The sequence below is a fragment of the Gossypium raimondii genome, chromosome 13 (genome assembly GCF_025698545.1).
Source record: "Gossypium raimondii isolate GPD5lz chromosome 13, ASM2569854v1, whole genome shotgun sequence".
NCBI classification, from domain to species: domain Eukaryota; kingdom Viridiplantae; phylum Streptophyta; class Magnoliopsida; order Malvales; family Malvaceae; genus Gossypium; species Gossypium raimondii.
In genome coordinates this window covers 36,032,606-36,050,998 of record NC_068577.1, presented here as the reverse complement: position 1 = coordinate 36,050,998, position 18,393 = coordinate 36,032,606, and the positions used below count along the sequence as shown (strand labels likewise).

The following is an 18,393-nucleotide window of genomic DNA, read 5'->3' as shown; positions in this document are numbered from 1 at the left end:
AAATCGATAAAGAAACATAAGGTCGCATGGAAAAGATAGAAAATTCGTAACTGTTTTATTTTCTTTTGCAACATCACAAAAGAATTGTTGCCTCAGAAGTTAGATAATAGTTATAGCCAAACATCCATCTAAACCCTTTAAGAGCAACTAGTTATAGGGCTGATGATTACAAAAAGGTCTTAGATAAAAATGAAAATTGTGCAAATAATAGTTAGTTTAAAATGTAGCTTCTCTTTCATTCAGTTTTAATAAAAGGGGAAATTGATTTCTGATGAGCAAGCATAAGAATTTAGAAAAACTTATTTTTAAAGTGGATTATGATTAGAGTCATCTCTTTGGTCGCATGGCCATCCATTTTATTATTGGAAAGGTATTTTTGGATAAATAATTATTGAGTAATTAAAATGTGTAAATTTTAAAGGGAATGATTAAAATATAATTTTATATAAAATTTAAAGGTTTTTGGTATAATTTACCTAAATTATATATATAATTATTTATTTTATAGCTTTAAAGTTCACAAAAAATATATATTGTATATTAGATTTTGACATGCTCATTATATAGGTGAAAACAATTATACAATAAATGTATAAAATTTTGATTAAAAAAAGATTCTGATGTGGTATTTTCTTGGTTACAGGTTGCTAATTAAATTCTCGTTATGTGTGGTTACTAATTAAATAAATGAGTTCAATCACATTTAATCAACAAACCAAGCTTGAATACAGGTGAGCTTGGCTTAAACATAGGTGAAAATGTTTGATTTACTGTTAAATTTCTTAGACTATTGTTCTGAGCTAAAGTGCACTCATGGATTGGCCAGTATTCATATAATATGCCCAATGTGAGGTTTAGACATACCTAACCATCCTTCTCTAACATTTTGAGAGAATAATTGAACATGTATTTGTCTTTGTCTTTGTTGTTTGCTGCTAGGAATATCCAGTTCTTTGGCCTTGATTCTCAGCAAAAGGTTACATCATCCTATGTTGTGGTCATTGGTCTTGGAGGTGTTGGAAGTCATGCTGCATCTATGCTTTTGAGATCAGGAGTTGGCAAGCTCCTATTGGTGGGCTTTGACCAGGTATCTTATATATTTCATCAATGATTAATCCAGTGCTAACTTATTTAGGCTTGGTATGTGGCATGTATAATGTTGCATATTCATCTGAACTTTGTATTTGCAATTTTTCTTCTCTGTTGCAAGTTGTTTTAAGCTACAATTACCGGTCGATCATAAATCATATGACAATATATTATTTTCCATAGGTCCTCCGTTTCTTGTATTCATTGTCATGTTATTGAATTTCTGAAATTTCTGGAAGCCTTAAATACTTTGAAAGATATTGTGAATCCACAAATTGGGGAATATAATAACTATTGATATAAAAGAGCAAAGAATTTCATAAATTCCACCTAAAGAGTTGAATTTGAAATGAGATGTTTGAGTGTTCAAAATCCCTCATCATTAAATAGACACGCTATTGCAACACGAGCAGATGTTGGCATCCCCAAAGCTGAGTGCCTCAAGAAGCATTTCTCTTCAAATTTCCCCAAGTGCCAAGTAGATGCAGAGGTGTTGCTATATGATGTGTCATCTGAAGAAGAAATTCTTTCTGGCAACCCTGATTTTGTTTTGGACTGCATTGATAACATTGACATTAAGGTATCATCATGACTTATGAACTTTCAGTTTTAGCTATTGGCTATAAGAATTTTATATAACGTTGCAGTCAAATATTGGCTTTTCACCATATATAGAACTCCTAATTTCTTTATGTGGTTCATGTTATGCTCCAATTTATTTTTTATTTTTCATTATTATGATAGTGCATGGCTAATCCTTCTATATGCTTGTTTGATATTGCACCCATCTAAAGCACGAGTAAGCAAGCAACATAAGTTATTCAACCGATTGCTAATAATCACAAGATATAAAACACTGCTTCGGAATTGATGCTTTTGGATAGGCAATAACAAGTTAAAAAGTACAATGTAGTATAGGGTGGATGGAGAGGTTACAGCATATTGATAGGACATAGGTTGCAAAACTATATGGAAAGAAAATTGAGGGGTTCATAATAGGATTTTTTTAATGGCAGAATGATGGAAAATACTGGGAAGATTTGGTGCTTATTGTTGAGTCCAGCATTGTGTTTTATGTAGGGTGTAAAAAAATTGCTCAAGGAATTTATTTATCTAAAGTTTTTGCTTCTTTCCAATATTTTAGGGGTTTGGCAGTACTTTTTATATATATTTAAGATGTTTAAGATTCCTTGGTTACTTTATTCAGTAATAGAGGATTAGGATCAACTTTGCTACTTAGTATGTACGAAGGTTAGGTTTTACTTCTAGATACGTATTTTATTCTAGTATCAGTAGCTTTGGGTTATGAAATATTTATGTTTTTTATTATTTATTGTGATTTGAGCTTCGGCATTTTATATTATTGATTCGAATACGGTGAAGTTATTTTGGAGTTGTCAATCATTCTAAAATGGGGGCTCTTTCTGCCAATGGCTTTTGAATCTACACTTGCTACTGCAGTTCTCGGTGGTTGCTAATCTTATGATTGGTGTTTACTTTGTGCCTTGTCCAATTAGATTTTATATGGTTTGGAAAAACTTTAATATCTTATGCTTGTATTTGTTATTTTGGATATCCAATTTTACTCTTGTTTATCTATTGCATTAAGAAGACATTGTTTAGGGTTTATTTCCGCTATCATTCACTTTACTCTTTCTCAAATTTTTGCTTCTAGGTGAGACACCGCTTAAGGAAAGATCATGGGATTGAGGTGGAATTCTGTTGTTTTCTCTTTAGAGAAACCTAAAGCTCACTACTTCCTTTTAGAGGACCAAGTGGTGAGGAAGACAACCCTTTAGATTATCAAGTGAGGATGCTTGCTTCTTACTTTTGCGCTTTAAAGTACTGCTTGATCACCTAACATCATGCAAGGCGTAAATTCATCCAATATATTGAAGCTAAATTTGAAATGAGAACTGAAAGTACATTTGGATAGAGCTAAATCTGTGTTTCTTTTAGCGATATATTTGAACTTGCTAGTGTTAGGTCCCTGGTTTTTGCTATCTCTAGATTTAAGGGTAGAAGGAAAAGGAAAATATTTTGCTCTACATTATTATGTAATCTACATGTTTAATCCAACAATTTAATGTGTTATTCTCATTGTCGATAGTACCAAGCGTGTTCAACAATTTAATGCATTGTATTTTTATTACCTTGCAATGTGTATAGTCATAGGCGAGTTCAACTAGTCAATCTGCTTTTCATATATATTATTTATTTTAGTTTTGATTCTAAATTTTATTTTTACTTTAATATTTCCGACAACTTGAGTTCTAACTTTTGGATTTTAATTGTGTTATTAATTTATTATTTTAAATTCTAAAACTAAATTCATTAATTTTTATATTTAATCCAACCCAAGACATAATTTTCTATTTCTCAAAATAGACATTATTTATAAAAATAATTTTAATTAATTAATTTTTAATTAAATAATTTTCTCAACCCAATTTTAATTCTATTAAAATCATGGAAAAATAATCGTAAAAGAATCTATGAGAGAATATATTTAATTTCTACATTCAACGGATTCACAATTACTAATTAATTTAATTCCATTTTCAAACTTCAATTATTAAATAATAATTGAAAAACTTAAATTAATTCTCGTGTCATTTTCATACTTAGTGAGAAACTACATTCATTTCCAAATGTAACCCATTTCTCTAACTTTATCATTTCTATCCATTTTTGTTCATTTGATTCAACATGCAAATCATTTTTGGTTTCAGCAAGCTAGAGGAGGGACAAATTGAAAATATGTGATTAGGATTCAAATGATTTATAATTAAGTTCCAACTTTTCGCCTATTAATTATAAACTCATTTAATCATAAAGTTATTACACTATAGTATCGTGACTAAGCTCTCCCTAATAACATATCATTACGAAAGCTACTCGATCAATGTTAATCCAATGACCTTGTCATAAGTGTGTTACCCTCATAGGATATCCTTAATCTCTTTAGGATAAATTCGTTCTCCTAATATGATCCTATTTTACCTCATGATAACCATTACATCTTCCTTCATGAAAAGTCGATTACTATCAAATAGTAATTAAATCATTCATCACAAAGATATGTGACATGTGGCCACATTTACTTTTCATCTATCATGTACTACTAATGAGAGGATATCATTTACGCATTTCTTGGGCTACGAATTCCACTATTGTGAATGATGCTACATACTGCAGAAGTCGTATACCCAACATACCAACTTTTGATTCCTTATCTATTCGAACTCAGACTTTTACTTACATCAAAGTATACGAGTCACACATACATAGTTCATCATCCACTCAAGATTAAGTCATGTCATACTATGAATGTCACAAGTGAATAAATCCATAAACAAATTCAAGATCTATTCTACTTGGGTCCTATCCGATGTACTGTCTATAACAGCCTGAATTTTGGGCTAGTCAGAATAATGGTTTCGGGACCACAAATTTGATGAGAAAAAAATTTATTTTCATTATATTTTTATGGTCTAAGATTTCACAAAATGATTTCGTGAAAATTTTGTTCGAAAATTTTGACGTTTGGGCACTCAATTTAGTCAAAAGGACTAAATTGTAAAAAGTGCAAAAGTTGAGTTCTACATGTTAGAAGTGTCCAATTGTTATGAAATTTTAAATTGGAGGTCCTTAAATGGTATTAGACCATTGGTTAACTTGTTGGACAAAAATGGATAAGAGATAAGTGAAATAGGAAATTTTTAAGTTGGGAGCATTTTGGTCATTTAGTAATTAAAAGAATTAAAAAGGCCAAAATAACCAAAAAAATTGTCCATCTTCTCCATGGTGAACGAAATCAGCAAGGGGGAAGCCACATTTAGGGTTTTCAAGCTTCTAAGCTCCATAGTAAGTGATTCCAAGCCCCATTTTTAATGTTCTTTACGTTTTTTGAGTCCCGGTAACTTGATTTAGCTTATTCTAGCAATAATTTAATCTAGGTTTCATATTTGGAAAAATACCCATAGGTGAAATATGTTTATTTTGATGTTTTATGGTAGAATATGAAGCTTGAAATTATGTTAAATAACTTTTGCTAGCCGATTTTAAGTGAAAACGAGTAAATTGACATAATCGGTAAAAATACCTAATGTTTATAAGTAAGTGTTAGAGTGAGAATTTGATGTTGCCATATAAGGGAAAAATGTTCATCATGTCATAAAACATAAGAAAAAGGAATAAAGTTTAATTTTCGAGCCTAGGGGAAAAATCACAATTTTGTGAACCTTTAGGGGCAAAAATATAATTTTTCCAAAATGTGATTTTTGGACTGGATTGAATAATTTGAGTGCTAAATACGTTAAATATGTTATTATAAGTCAAGAAAGACAATGAATTGACTTTGATTAGTGAAAAAGGAAAAAATGAGAAAAAGTGAGAAATTTCCCGATTGAACATTCGGAATAAAAAGGGATACGAATGAAGTGACAGAAATGACCACATGTGTGGCATGGACTGTGTGTAGGCCACTATGTGAAAGTGAAAGTGATGGTCATGTGTATAGTACTATGTGCAGGCTACTACGTGTACCAGAATGATAGGTCGTATGTGTAGTACTATGTGCAGGCTACTATGCATACCAGATAGCTTCGATCACGTGTGTGGTACTATGTGCAGGCTACTACGTGTATCGGATAGTGATGGTCACATGTGTAGTACTATGTGCAGGCTACTATGTGAACCGGTATCATTAATTATAAGGTGGTTGCTATGTGCTGATCCCACCGGATATCATTGATTACAGAGGGTGGTTGCTGTGTGCTGAATCCACCATGTATCTGTTATTATTCTGAAGTGTTCATCGGGAAATTGACTAAGTGAAAATACATGAGGTCATGTAACGATTAAGTGTGATTGAATGATGAATATATGTGTGGAATTGAATTGAATAATGATTGAAAGTGAAAAAGTGAAATTATGAAAAAGTAAAATTAGCAACAAAACAGTTTTGGACAGTAACAATAGTGTGACTTTGAAAAATCACCAAAAATGGTGGAAATTAAATTAGAGAGTGAATAAGATATGAAATGAAATATTAATCAGTCTATTTTTACATAAAAGAAACATAGCAAGCAAAAGAGTTATATATTTTTAGATATTTGAATTTTAGTGAGGAAGGGTCGGAATGATTTCGGAATCCCCTGTTCTGACTTTGGAAAATAATTAAAAATTGTAAAAAATAATTATGAGTTATAATTTATATTATTAGAATCCTTAATGAGTCTATTTTCGAAAGAAATAAATGGAAATATCATCTGAATTCTGTACAATGAGATAATTCACTTTTAGTGAAGAGAGATCTGAGATGTTGAGCAGTGAAATAGGGGTAACTTTAAAGAATCAAATGTACTAATTTCCTAAGCCAAAAATTCTGAAAATTTTATGGTAAGAATATATATGAGTCTAGTTTCAGAGAAAATTAACGGAACTTAATTTGGCACTCTGTAGCTCCAGATAAAAATAATTTAGTGACTGTAACTCGACTAGACAGCTTTGAATTTAAATATAAGTGAATAGTGAAATTATGTATAATGCTATTTAAGCATGTTATATAGATAAAGGATGTGGGATGGAGAGGAGGAGGAGGAAAATAATGTATATGAATGAATTATGTATAATTGGTTAAATGTCTGATTATAATCGATAAATGTTGAAATAGGAGTGATGCTTATATTGGTGCATTACTGGTCATGGTAAGCTCATTAGAGAAAATAAAGTTTCATAGCATATGCGTGTGGTATATTTGGCATGAAATGATGTCATGAGTGGCTCATGAATTAACTCATGTTGGTAAGTTGATGCATAATTATATTATTCAAATATATACATATATGTAATACTTTGCTATGTGATTCGGAAAAGGGGAATAAATAGCATACTGAAAATTCGGCCATTGTGCTAGTTTATGTTAAAGGAGTGTTTTATGGCATATCTTAAGTAATGGATGTTATGAATTTTGAGATTAATTTGCTAGTCATATAAATGACAAATGAATTGATTACATATTCGTAATTTTGACATATGCTTGGTATATGAAACGTAATAATATATGCTTGAATAAACTTTAAGTATTCGAATGACATGGATTTGATAGTGATAAGATTCGAACATTGAATTCATGAAGCACAGGTGATGTATTATTGTTGTGTGATAGCTTGGTTCGAGGAATTGGTTAGGTAAATGGTAAGTGAAAGCATTTATGGATATAGAAGAAAATTTGGAGTGAATATAAAATTTAGCTCAATTAAATGATTTCATCAATTAAACATTGTGTATACCAGAATGTGTTAGTGAATCACATATTCGTAAATTGACATTCAAAGTTAAGTTAGTGATATATGAAAATAACATGAAAAGATTTATGATTGTGATTAATATTGATTCTGACTTAAAGTGGATTCTTCAATATTGGATTGATTTAACGAATATATTGAGCATATAAATAGTTATGTATTGGGCCTCGTAAACCCTAATTAGCAACTCGAAGATAATAATTTGAAAGTTTTTAATTTGGATGAAATTTTATAACTCGGTTTAATATGTTTATAAGTGTATTTATTATGGTAATGCCTTGTACCCTATTCCAACGAAGAATACGGGTAAGGGGTGTTACAATATGACATCACCAGATTCGGACCTAATGTTTAGGCCAGGTTTGGGGTGTTACACTATCAGTCTAGTCAGTCACATTTATGTCTCTATCTTCTATGAGTCATCCACTCTGATGCCAAGACAAAGCATCTCCCCAATTGGACTTGATAGATGACATATTATTCTTTCAATCAGTTTGCTCATTTTCAATTAGACTAAGGACTTGTTTACGCTCATCTACTAATATAAGTTGTATTTCTGTATTACAATCTAACCACGTAATAACGCTTAATATTAGTTAAACATTAGATAACCAGTGAGCTAATTTTTGCTTCCATTTTGCTTTGCATGCAAAAACGACCATTGAGATACAAAGGGTATTAATGTAATTCATGAATAATTTTATTAAACTAATCTATTCAAAAAAAATACAAGTGTACATAGACAAAAATACTACAATTAGGGCACCATATCCAACATGACGTTCCTCTTCGAGGATCTTATAGCAGACTCCAAGGAGCGAGGTTCGTGGTCAAGAAAGGTCATTGGGCCGTTCACTAACTCTGAGTGGAAAGGGGAGGTGTTTCTCCTTTGATTCTGTTTTGGTGCTCTGTTGGTGCCCGAGGCTCTCCTCAATGAAATTGCATTTCGTGCTAACCTCTTTAGCCGTCTTTCCTTTTTATTGTCCCTTGATGCCATTGTTATTTCAGTGGTTAGAAAGCAAATAGATGAAGAGGGATGCAAGATTATTCATATCTTTGACTTGATCACATATCTCATTAAAATAGAAAGATAATTACAATACAAACAAACCAATATATTAGTTTCCTTGTTAATAAAATTTCATTTAAATTTTCTACAAAAAAAAATCACGAAATCAGGTAAAAAATGCCAACAAAAAATGGACAGAAAATACACAAAAACTAGTTACATAAGTTGCAACTTAGTATTTGCGACTATTTGTATCAATAGTTCTTTTAAAATTCAATAGCCTCTTAGGGCATACTTGGTTGGATGGAAAAGAAGAGGGAAAGGGAGGAGGGAATGAAAGGTGTAAAGAAAATAAATTTTGAGTGTGCTTGGTAAGGAAGAAAAACGAGAGGAAAGAAAATAGAGTGATCATTTTGCATCCTAATACATAAAAATCAATCTTTCCAAATTGGAATGGTGAGAGGAGAGAAAAATGAGTAAATGTCTATGTTAATTCAAATTAAGCATTTTTCAAATGTTTTATTTTTTTTCCTATCAATTTTCAACACTATCAAGTAATGGAGGGGAAGAAAATTAGTTTTCCATCTTTCCTCCTAAGCATACTTAAGGAAAGAAAACTATATTTTCCATATTTCTTTTTTTCTATCATTCAAATTTTCATTTTTTTTCAATTTTCTTTCTACTTTACCAAGAAAAGCCTCGGTTTGAGATGAAAATATAGAACAAAAGCAATAGCCAATTTTACTTGACTAGTTTGACAACAAAAGGGAGTATCATATTGAAACTTTATGGCACCACATTTTGTTAGGACTATAAGAAGTTCCTTTTTTTTTCTCTGAGATTAAAAATATATTTACTTATTTGAAAATGTAGGGGTCAGGTCATCAGGAAAAGAGATTATTTGGGTTGGAACTCAAAACTATATGGCAACTTAGACAAATTTCATATGTTGTTGTCATATGTGAGTTTTAGTTTAGTGGATCAGTTTTAGTTCAAGTTATTATGAATCTTAATTCATTTGTATTTTATATTAGTTCGATTTCACTTTATAATTAAATATGCATTTTAATTATATAATAATTGTATTGTATTTTTAAAATTTTAAGAAAAATGAATCAGTAAGAGCATATTTGATTGAGAATTTTGTTAGCAAAATTTCTACAATAAAAGTTATAGCTATCAAAGAAATTTAATGTCATTTTGACACCTTAACCACTTACATCCTCATCATCTATTTAATATTTTTATATAATATTGGAGGAGATGAATTGATAGAGTTTGAATCCAAGTGAAATGAGTGTTTGATAAAAATTTAATTACCACCCATATAAGACAATATATATTCTATTTAATAGTTAAGCTAAGCATAATTATTGAAGTTACAAAAAAATAGAAATTAATTTTAGTTTCAAAGTTTTTAAGGACACATCTTTTTACATTAACTTATTGCAACAAAAAAATGGATTGGAACGTATTTAAATGTGTGTTTAATTGAAAATATTTTTTTACATAATTCTTTTAGTGTGTATAAATCTTTTGGGTTGTAATGTGTATATAATATTCTGTTTTTATAATTTTGAGAAAATAATTTATTAAAATATAAAATTCCAAAAATACTTCAACTACGTTTAATCCGAATATAGGGGTAAATAAGGATTAAGGAGCCTGCCTTTGGCCCTGTTTCCTTGAGAAATATTGCAGGAAATGTTAATGGGTGGAGTCTTGTTGATATGTGCAGGGAGGTCAAGTCTGAAGCTGATAAGCTTGCCAAGTCTGGTATTAACAGGCCAAGTGCCCTCGTTACGGTTCTAGGTGGTTATTGACTGCATTAATCACAACTTATTTATAACAGTTATTTTGTTGACTTCAATGCAATTAATTACAATTTTGTCCTGATGTCTGATTTCTATAAATATATAGACGTCAAATGCGAATCCAAGCAAGCAAGATCAAATTTAGTTATTTTATATTTCTCCTTTTTGAGAGTAAAAAATATATATGGAGTTGGAACGTAAGAACGGGGAATGGATAAAATCAGGAAGCTGTGATCTTGGTCTTAGAAGAATAAAGGTAAGAAAAGAAAGCGTTTATGAGGAAGAGGAGCCCTTGAGTCCCATGGCTCGTATGTTTCAGCAGCCTGAATCCAACGTCTACGTTATTGCTATGTTGGGGTTTAAGAACCCCATTGACCCACACTTTCTCAAGGCAAATTTGGTCCACACTTTCCTTAAGCAGCCTCGTTTTTCTAGTGTGCAGGTAAGAAAGATTGGGAAATTTAGAATTTTTTAATATAATATTAAAAATAAGAGATGAAAATAACACAGTTCAAATTCATATTAATTATACAAAAATTTTAATCACTTGAATTTAAATCAAAATTTTTAATTACGTTTTATATTTTTCATAATATAAACCATGTATGATATCTCCATCATTAAACTCCAAACATACATGTTTGTTTTGGTTTTGGCAAAACAAACTTTTCAAATATACTTAAAAAATTGGATAAGTTACTATGGAAATGCTCAACTCCATTGAAACCTTGATGCATTACAAGTGTTTTAAGGATTACTTGAATTATTGTCTACTATAAAATTATTTATTTATAATTAATGAGCAAAAAGAATATATATTTATGTATAATTATTAGCACATATTAGTGCTTCAATACATTTTATATATGAGTAGACTGACGAATTAATGAAAATGTTTCACTTGGTAAAACTAAATTTAAAGTTTAAGCTATCAGCATAAACCTAAGTCTAGTACATCTACTTGAGCATTTTTAACATTTTCTTTTAACAAAAATCCATTAGGTTGCAGATGAGAAGAATGGTGGAGAGGTGAAATGGGTGAAAACAAAGGTAGACTTAGATAATCATGTTAAAATACCCATGGTTGATCAACATATGGCCTCCCCAGATCAGTTTGTTGAAGATTACATTGCCAACCTTACCAACACCCAAATTAGCACCTCCATTCCCATGTGGGATGTCCATATTTTGAACCTCAAAACCTGTGATGCTGAATCCACACTGGTTATTCGAGTTCATCATTCCCTTGGCGACGGAACATCTCTCATGTCATTCCTCATCTCTTGCTGTCGCAAAACATCTGAACCTGACGCCTTGCCGAGTTTTCCGGCCGCCAAGAAATCGAGACCTCACACCGGATGGTTTTGGAAATTTTGGTCTGTGTTGTTATTAGCGTGGAACACTTTGGTTGATATATGGATGTGTGTGGCGACAACGTACTTCTTGAAGGACACCCAAACACCCCTCAAAGCACCTTCAAGAGCAGTTGCTTTTACTTCTAGGAGAATTGTGCGTCGAACTTTCTGTGTTGATGATGTCATATTGGTGAAGAATGCAACCAACACGGTTAGTCTAGTCTAGTCCACCATTTTCATTAACACTTATGTACAAAACTTAAGTATAGTTGATAAGTTTTGGTATGATTAATTTGCAGAAGGTGAACGACGTGGTGCTAGCAATCACACAGGCAGGCTTGTCTCGCTATCTCAACCGAAAATATGGTAATTAAGGTTGCAAGATAGATAACATGAAAACTGATATTGCAGTTTGATATTAACAAATGCTATAATGGCAGGCAAAGGTATGGGCGATGGAGAATCATGGGAAAACAACCTTCCCAACAGTGTTCGTCTTACAGCGACTCTGTTCATCAACTTGAGATCATCTCCAGGGATTTATGTATTGACTTCATTAGCAGTTTCCTTCAAAGAATAACCAAAATTTTCAATATTTAAAAAATAATAATAATCTCATTATAATTTAATTTACAGGCCATAGCAGAAATGGTGAAGAAGCATAGCCAAACCGACTGGGGGAACAAGATTGGTTATGTTCTCTACCCATTTAAAATTGCATTGAAAGATAACCCATTGGATTACATTCGCGATGCCAAAGCAACAATGGACAGAAAAAAAGCTACTCTTGAAGCTCAGTTCAGGCTGTTTATGGCCAAGGTTTTTGTGAGGTTTTACCCTACCAAAGTAAGACATATATTGTTCCTTCAAGATTAGCCTTTACGTATAGAGAAGGGTATATTTCAATTAGATTGAAAATTCTTATATTGATTGCACACTAATGGCAGCTGGCCACATTTCCATTGACGACTATGTGGTTCTCGAATGTGGCGGGACCCAGGAGGAAATTAGCCTTTTTGGCAATCAAGTCACCTTCATTGCTCCATCTTTATATGGTCAACCGGTGGTAAGTTTAAATTACGATTTCTTTGGTGAACCAGGGAAAATTCCCGTATAAAACTATATGGTGAAATAGTGGTAAGTTAGCCTTTCATTAATTTGCAGGCGCTCACAATTCATATAATTAGCTATGAGAAGAAGATAAGTATGGTGTTATCGGTGGACGACGACATTATTCCTGATCCCTATCAGTTGTGCGATGATTTTGAAGAAGCTCTTAAACTCATCAAGAAAGCTGTCGTTGCTGAAGGTCTGATAAAGAAGTGATTTAGAAGGGTCGTTTCGAGTTTCAGTACGTAGTGGGCTGTGTGGCCATAATAAAGTTGCTTAAATATCTCTAGGATTGGCGTGTATGCTTTGGTTAGTTTTCATATCATGTCATCATGTTTTGTGAACTATACTTACTATAATAAGCAAATAAAGTTTGGATTTGGACAACAGCTGTCGTATACATATTTGAACAGGGAGGCCTTAAATACCCACTACAGCAAACTCATCTTTCAACAGCCAAATTCGGTAATCATGTAATAAACAACAATGGTGTAAATTTAGAATTTTCGTAATCACTTTTAAATATTGTTATAGGATAAGATTTGTCGATAAAATAAATTATTATTAAATGTGTTTTGTCGATAAAATATTATTATATAATTTAATTTTTCATCATTAATTGCAATAATACAATTTATTATTGTGAATTCTTTATGAAATATGTAACATCAGAATTAATTATTAGTAAATCTAGTAACAATTATAAAAAATCATTGTCAAAATTCAAGTCTGCTTATTAAATAATCGATTCATTTATTAATAAAATGCAACAATAGATCCATGTTGTAATTTTAATAGATTCATACTTTTGGTCAATTTTTTCTCAATAAACCAACATTGCTTATATATGTTTGGTTGCAATTATTTGGCTCAATGGTGAAGCCAACATTTACGTATTTACGTGACAAGAAATATGAAATAGTAATTGAAAATGCATTGTTATGATGTTAATATGAATTACTATTGAAACGTTTGTCAATATTTATAGTTATCATAACATAATTTAATTTTTTATAAGATATTTAAATCAAGTTAGAAAAGTGGAGTGAGCCTCAAATAATAAATTCATGTAGGATTCATATCCGCAAGCATTTGAATCCTCAATTCCTCTCATCTACTTTCCATACCAATCGGTTAGATTAATTAAGGGATTGGTAAATTTATTTAAGAATCAATCCTTTTTTGCTAAAGAAAAAAAAAACATTGTTGTTTCTGTTAACAAAATGGATCCATCTATTTATTTAAAGGATCGATCCCCTTTTTAATAAAAAAAATACTGACCCGTCTTCTTATTCCAAGGGTTTAATCAACTCTTTCTTTATAATAGAATATACCTATCATTTTGTTAATCAAATGATTTGATCCATTTACTTGATTGATCCTTCCTTTTTTACAGAAAAAGACACCAAACTTTCTATTTAAACCAAACGATCAGTCGCTATAATAAAGAGATCCATCCCTTTTTCTATAAAACATACGCACAATATTTTATTAAGTAAAAGAATCTATCCACATATTTAGGGATCAATCCTTTTTCTACATAAGTAATACTAATGTGACCTTTTATTTAAATGAATTTCCTCCAAAAACACCTATGTTGCTTTTTCCCCAATTGAGTCTCTTTTATTTGAAGTTCATAGGACACTAACTATTTATAAATATTGAATGGATTTTTGGTTTCAACATTCATTTTCATCCTTCTCGTGTTGTCTGTATATCGTGGATGTGATTTTGGGAATGTGAAATAAAGGAGGTTCAAACCATTCATTGACAATATAAAATGTAAGAGACGTCACCTATTCATTGGTAATATGAAAAGTAAGAAATGCATATTATTCGTTGGTGATATAGAATGTAAGAAATAACTATTGATCTAGGAAATAACTGTTGAATGCATGTGCTCGGAGTTATAAGCTGCATTCGTTAACCTAACTTTGATTGCCTACCCCTACACACTGAAGGGGGTTTATAAAAAGAATTACAAGTTGATCACATTACCGTGGCTCTTGCAAGTCAGAATTATGTGTAGAGTAACGAATTTCCTACTCCTAAACACATGAGGAGAGACTTATGGAAGGTAATAAAGTGACCCTGCTCCTAGAAGCAGAAAAGGGACAAAACTTTAGTGTTTTAGTGTTTTGTGCGTGTGGAGAGGAGTCCTCTTACTATGTGGTTGTTGGAAAAAAATTGGTTTAAAAATAGTTTTTTGTCACAGCGAAAAATTAAAATTTTGAAAATCAAGCCAATTTGTGATATTTATAGCAGTAAACATTTCTCAAAAAGTACTTATGCTTTGTGCGAGATGGATCCTGGACATTCTTGGCTTTCAATTGAACAGCCTTCTCCACTATTCTCGTACCACGAATTACTTCAAGTGTGGGCTCAAACAATCATGAATCAAATACAGAACTAGAAATACTTTTCTTACTTTTAGTAGGAAAGTAAATCTCTCTCCATATAGAAACCGGTAGAATTGTTATTCTAAAAAATATAATTTATACTCAAATATAAATTCTCATTTTTTTTGGTAAAATAACAGCATTGAACACTTATGTGTTAATAGTTCTACCAGTGCCATCTATTTATAGTGAGAGATAGAAGAATCCTGGTTGAATTAGTAAAATAAAAATAATACTTATCTTATATAAAAACAAAACCACTAGTTCTACTAGGAGAGAGGGGCGATTAACCTTAGTTAATTATACTAGGGTGTGCCGCCCCTCATACTTACTATGAAGGTTTTGGGTTTTCTTGTATTGGATTTAATTATACGTGCTTTTCGGACTTTTAATCCAACTCAATACATATTTTTCTATTTCGTAAAATAAAATTATTCATTAAATTAATTTTAATTAATTAATTTTACAATAAAATAATTTTCTCAATCCAATCCTAATTTTGTTAAAGTCATCGCAACTTTACCTTACAAAAGTCTAAGAGAAAATGTGTTTAATTTTCATATTCAAAGGATTTAGAGTGACCAATTAATTTAATTCCATTTTCAAACTTCAATTATTAATTAATAATTGAAAAACTTAAATTAATTCTCAGATCATTTCCATACTTAGTGAGAAACCATATTCATTTTCAAATGTGACTCATTTCTCTAACTTAATCATTTCTATACATTTCTTCATTTGGTTCTAAATGCAATTCATTTATGGTTTCAACAAGCTAGCGAGGGATCGATTAGAAATATGTAATTAAGGCTCAAATAATTTATAATTAAGTTCTATTTTTCACTTATTAATTATAAACTTATTTAGTCACAATTCATTCCACTAAAGTATCGTGACTGAGCTCTCTCTAATTATATAACATTACGAAAGTTACTTAATAAGTATTCGTCCAATGAAATTGTCATAAGTGTGTTACCCTCATAGGATATCCTTAATCTCTTTGGGATAAGTTTTTTCTCCCAATATGATCCTATTTTATCTCATAGTAACCATTATATCTTCCTTCATGAAAATTCAATTACTATCAAATAGTAATTAAGTCATTTATCACAAAGACAAATGACCTGTGACCACGTTTCCTTTTTATCTATCATGTAATGTCAATGAGAGGATATCATTTACCCATTTCTTGAGCTATGAGTTTTACTATTGTGAATGATGCTACATACTGCAGAAGTTGTATACCCAATGTACCAGCTTTCGGCTCTTTATCTATTTGAACTTAGACTTTTATTTACATAAAAGTATACGTGTCATGTATACATAGCCCATCATTCACTCGGGATTAAAGTATGTCACACTATAAACATTACAAGTGAAAAAAAATCATAAATAAATTTATTATCTATTATACTTGGGTCCTATCTGATGTACTATCAATCACATCATCTATGTCTCTATCTTTTGTGTCACACCCCGAAATTGGGGTTAGAAGTATTAAGGACATTTGGTTGGGTCAGTGGTTTGGATGGCCTGTTAAGTTAGTTTTTACGTTTTAGGAACAGAATCAATCTACTGGTTTGGTGGTAAGCCGTTTGTTAGTTTGCTCTTAGGTCTCGAGTTTGAATCCTTAAATGTTCTTAGAGGATGCTATTTTTATTTTTATTTTTTTCCAACTTTGGGAAATCTAATGGGTTTTGTTAAATTTAATCTTTTTTTATTTTTATTTTTGAAATAGGAAGTCCCAAAACTCCTCTCACGATTCCCATATTCTTTTCACGTCTTTTTCCTTTCTCTTTTTCATGTCAGTTTCTTCCATTTATTCTAAATTCAGATTTAAGAAATTCTTTTGCTACTTCGTTCTTTTGCTATAACTTTTCTTCTTTCAAGTCATCCTTGTTCTTTAATTCTTTCCTTTGTTCCACTGATTATTATACTCCAAGTTCTAATAATTTTTGGACGCCTCATTTGTTCTCTTGTTTTCGGTTAATCAAGTGTCAAATTGGGTGAGTGTAAGTGTCGTTTCCTTTTAGTCTTAGATTATTTTCTTTGATTCTTTTATGAATGGTTTCGATCAAAATTCTTATAGATTTAACATGTTGTAAAATTGAGTTTTCAGATCAGTTTAATTGAGGTGCATCAGTTGAATTTTGTGCATTGGTATCGTCTTTCAAGTATGTGCTCTTAACACTTGTAATTAGGGGTAATTTTATTGTTGATTTTTGTGATTTGCAGCAGGATTTAGGGTGGTTTTTGAACCACATGGTCGTGTGTCCCTTTTTCAAATTAGGCTAATTTTCATGTCACAAGGTTTGGAGTGGGTCACACGAGCTTGCCACAAGGCCGTGTGACTTGTGTTAGGGAAGTTATTGATCGCACCAGCTTGAAACATGGCCGTGACTTCCCTCTAAATTATGAATTTTTTCACACTGGCATAGAGAGTTACACGGTCTACCCACATGGTCTGCCCACACGGTCATGTACCACAGTCACACGAGCGTCTCTCAGCCACACGGCCATGTACCATTGTCGCACGGTCTGAACCTTCCCACACGGTCCTGTGGCCCTATTTTTACAGTTTTTACTACTTATTCGTTAAATTCATTTTAGCACCTGGTTGATTTCTTGCACCTTTAAACCTCAGTAGGTATGTTTGGGACATGATTACTGACTATTGGTTGACTGTGATGAGTCTTTTTCTGATGGTTATGTTTACGTATTTGTGCAAATGTGTATAAGTTTTGGTTATTATGATCTGATAAATTAATCTTGTAATATGAGATGGATTAAATGTGTTGATCAGAAATTAATCTTGTGAGCATGATGTGAGTTATCAAAAACTGAATATGAACATGACTGATTCAGGAATTATTTGCATGAATGAGGTGATTTGCATATGCATTTTGTAAGGGATATGAATATGAAGAGAAGGAAATTTGTTTTGGAAGTAAACTTGCATTTCCATAATTCAGCGATAAAACCGCAGTTATGTTAGCAGCTTGACTGCATAGCATACAAGTGGCACATGACCACTTTAAAGTGTGATTTGGTTGAATAGGTCCACCATAACCCAAGTATTGGTGTGTAGAGGTTGGAAAGGGTCTAGTATACCCTTATTAGTGTGTCGGGGATTTATGGAGATGGTGTGTAGAGGTTGGATAGGTTTCATTTGGTAATGGTTTCATTTGAGCATGGATTGCATCAAATTAATCTGATTTGGTTGTGATGATTTTTTCAATATGAATAGAAAATTATTGTTGTATTTTTGTTCGTTTATATTCGCTACATTGTTTGCTACTATATGAC

At 31.5% G+C, this 18,393-nt stretch overlaps 2 protein-coding genes across 2 annotated transcripts; both read left to right on the top strand.

The window, feature by feature from the left end:
• Positions 1–641: 641 nt before the first annotated feature.
• On the top strand, positions 642–1,681 carry LOC105784219 (tRNA threonylcarbamoyladenosine dehydratase). Its single transcript, XM_052627082.1, has 3 exons — positions 642–731; positions 940–1,095; positions 1,465–1,681. Exons 1-3 carry the CDS (start codon positions 688–690, stop codon positions 1,679–1,681), a joined length of 417 nt encoding a protein of 138 aa, XP_052483042.1. The 5' UTR covers positions 642–687.
• Positions 1,682–10,356: 8,675 nt separating this feature from the next.
• Positions 10,357–13,075, top strand: LOC105781157 (wax ester synthase/diacylglycerol acyltransferase 5-like). The gene is given in 8 exon segments (XM_052626822.1): positions 10,357–10,665; positions 11,226–11,789; positions 11,878–11,944; positions 12,019–12,122; positions 12,215–12,424; positions 12,526–12,574; positions 12,577–12,644; positions 12,743–13,075. Coding segments are annotated over 8 exon segments (1,482 nt in total). The 5' UTR covers positions 10,357–10,407; the 3' UTR covers positions 12,905–13,075.
• The last annotated feature ends 5,318 nt before the right edge of the window (positions 13,076–18,393 follow it).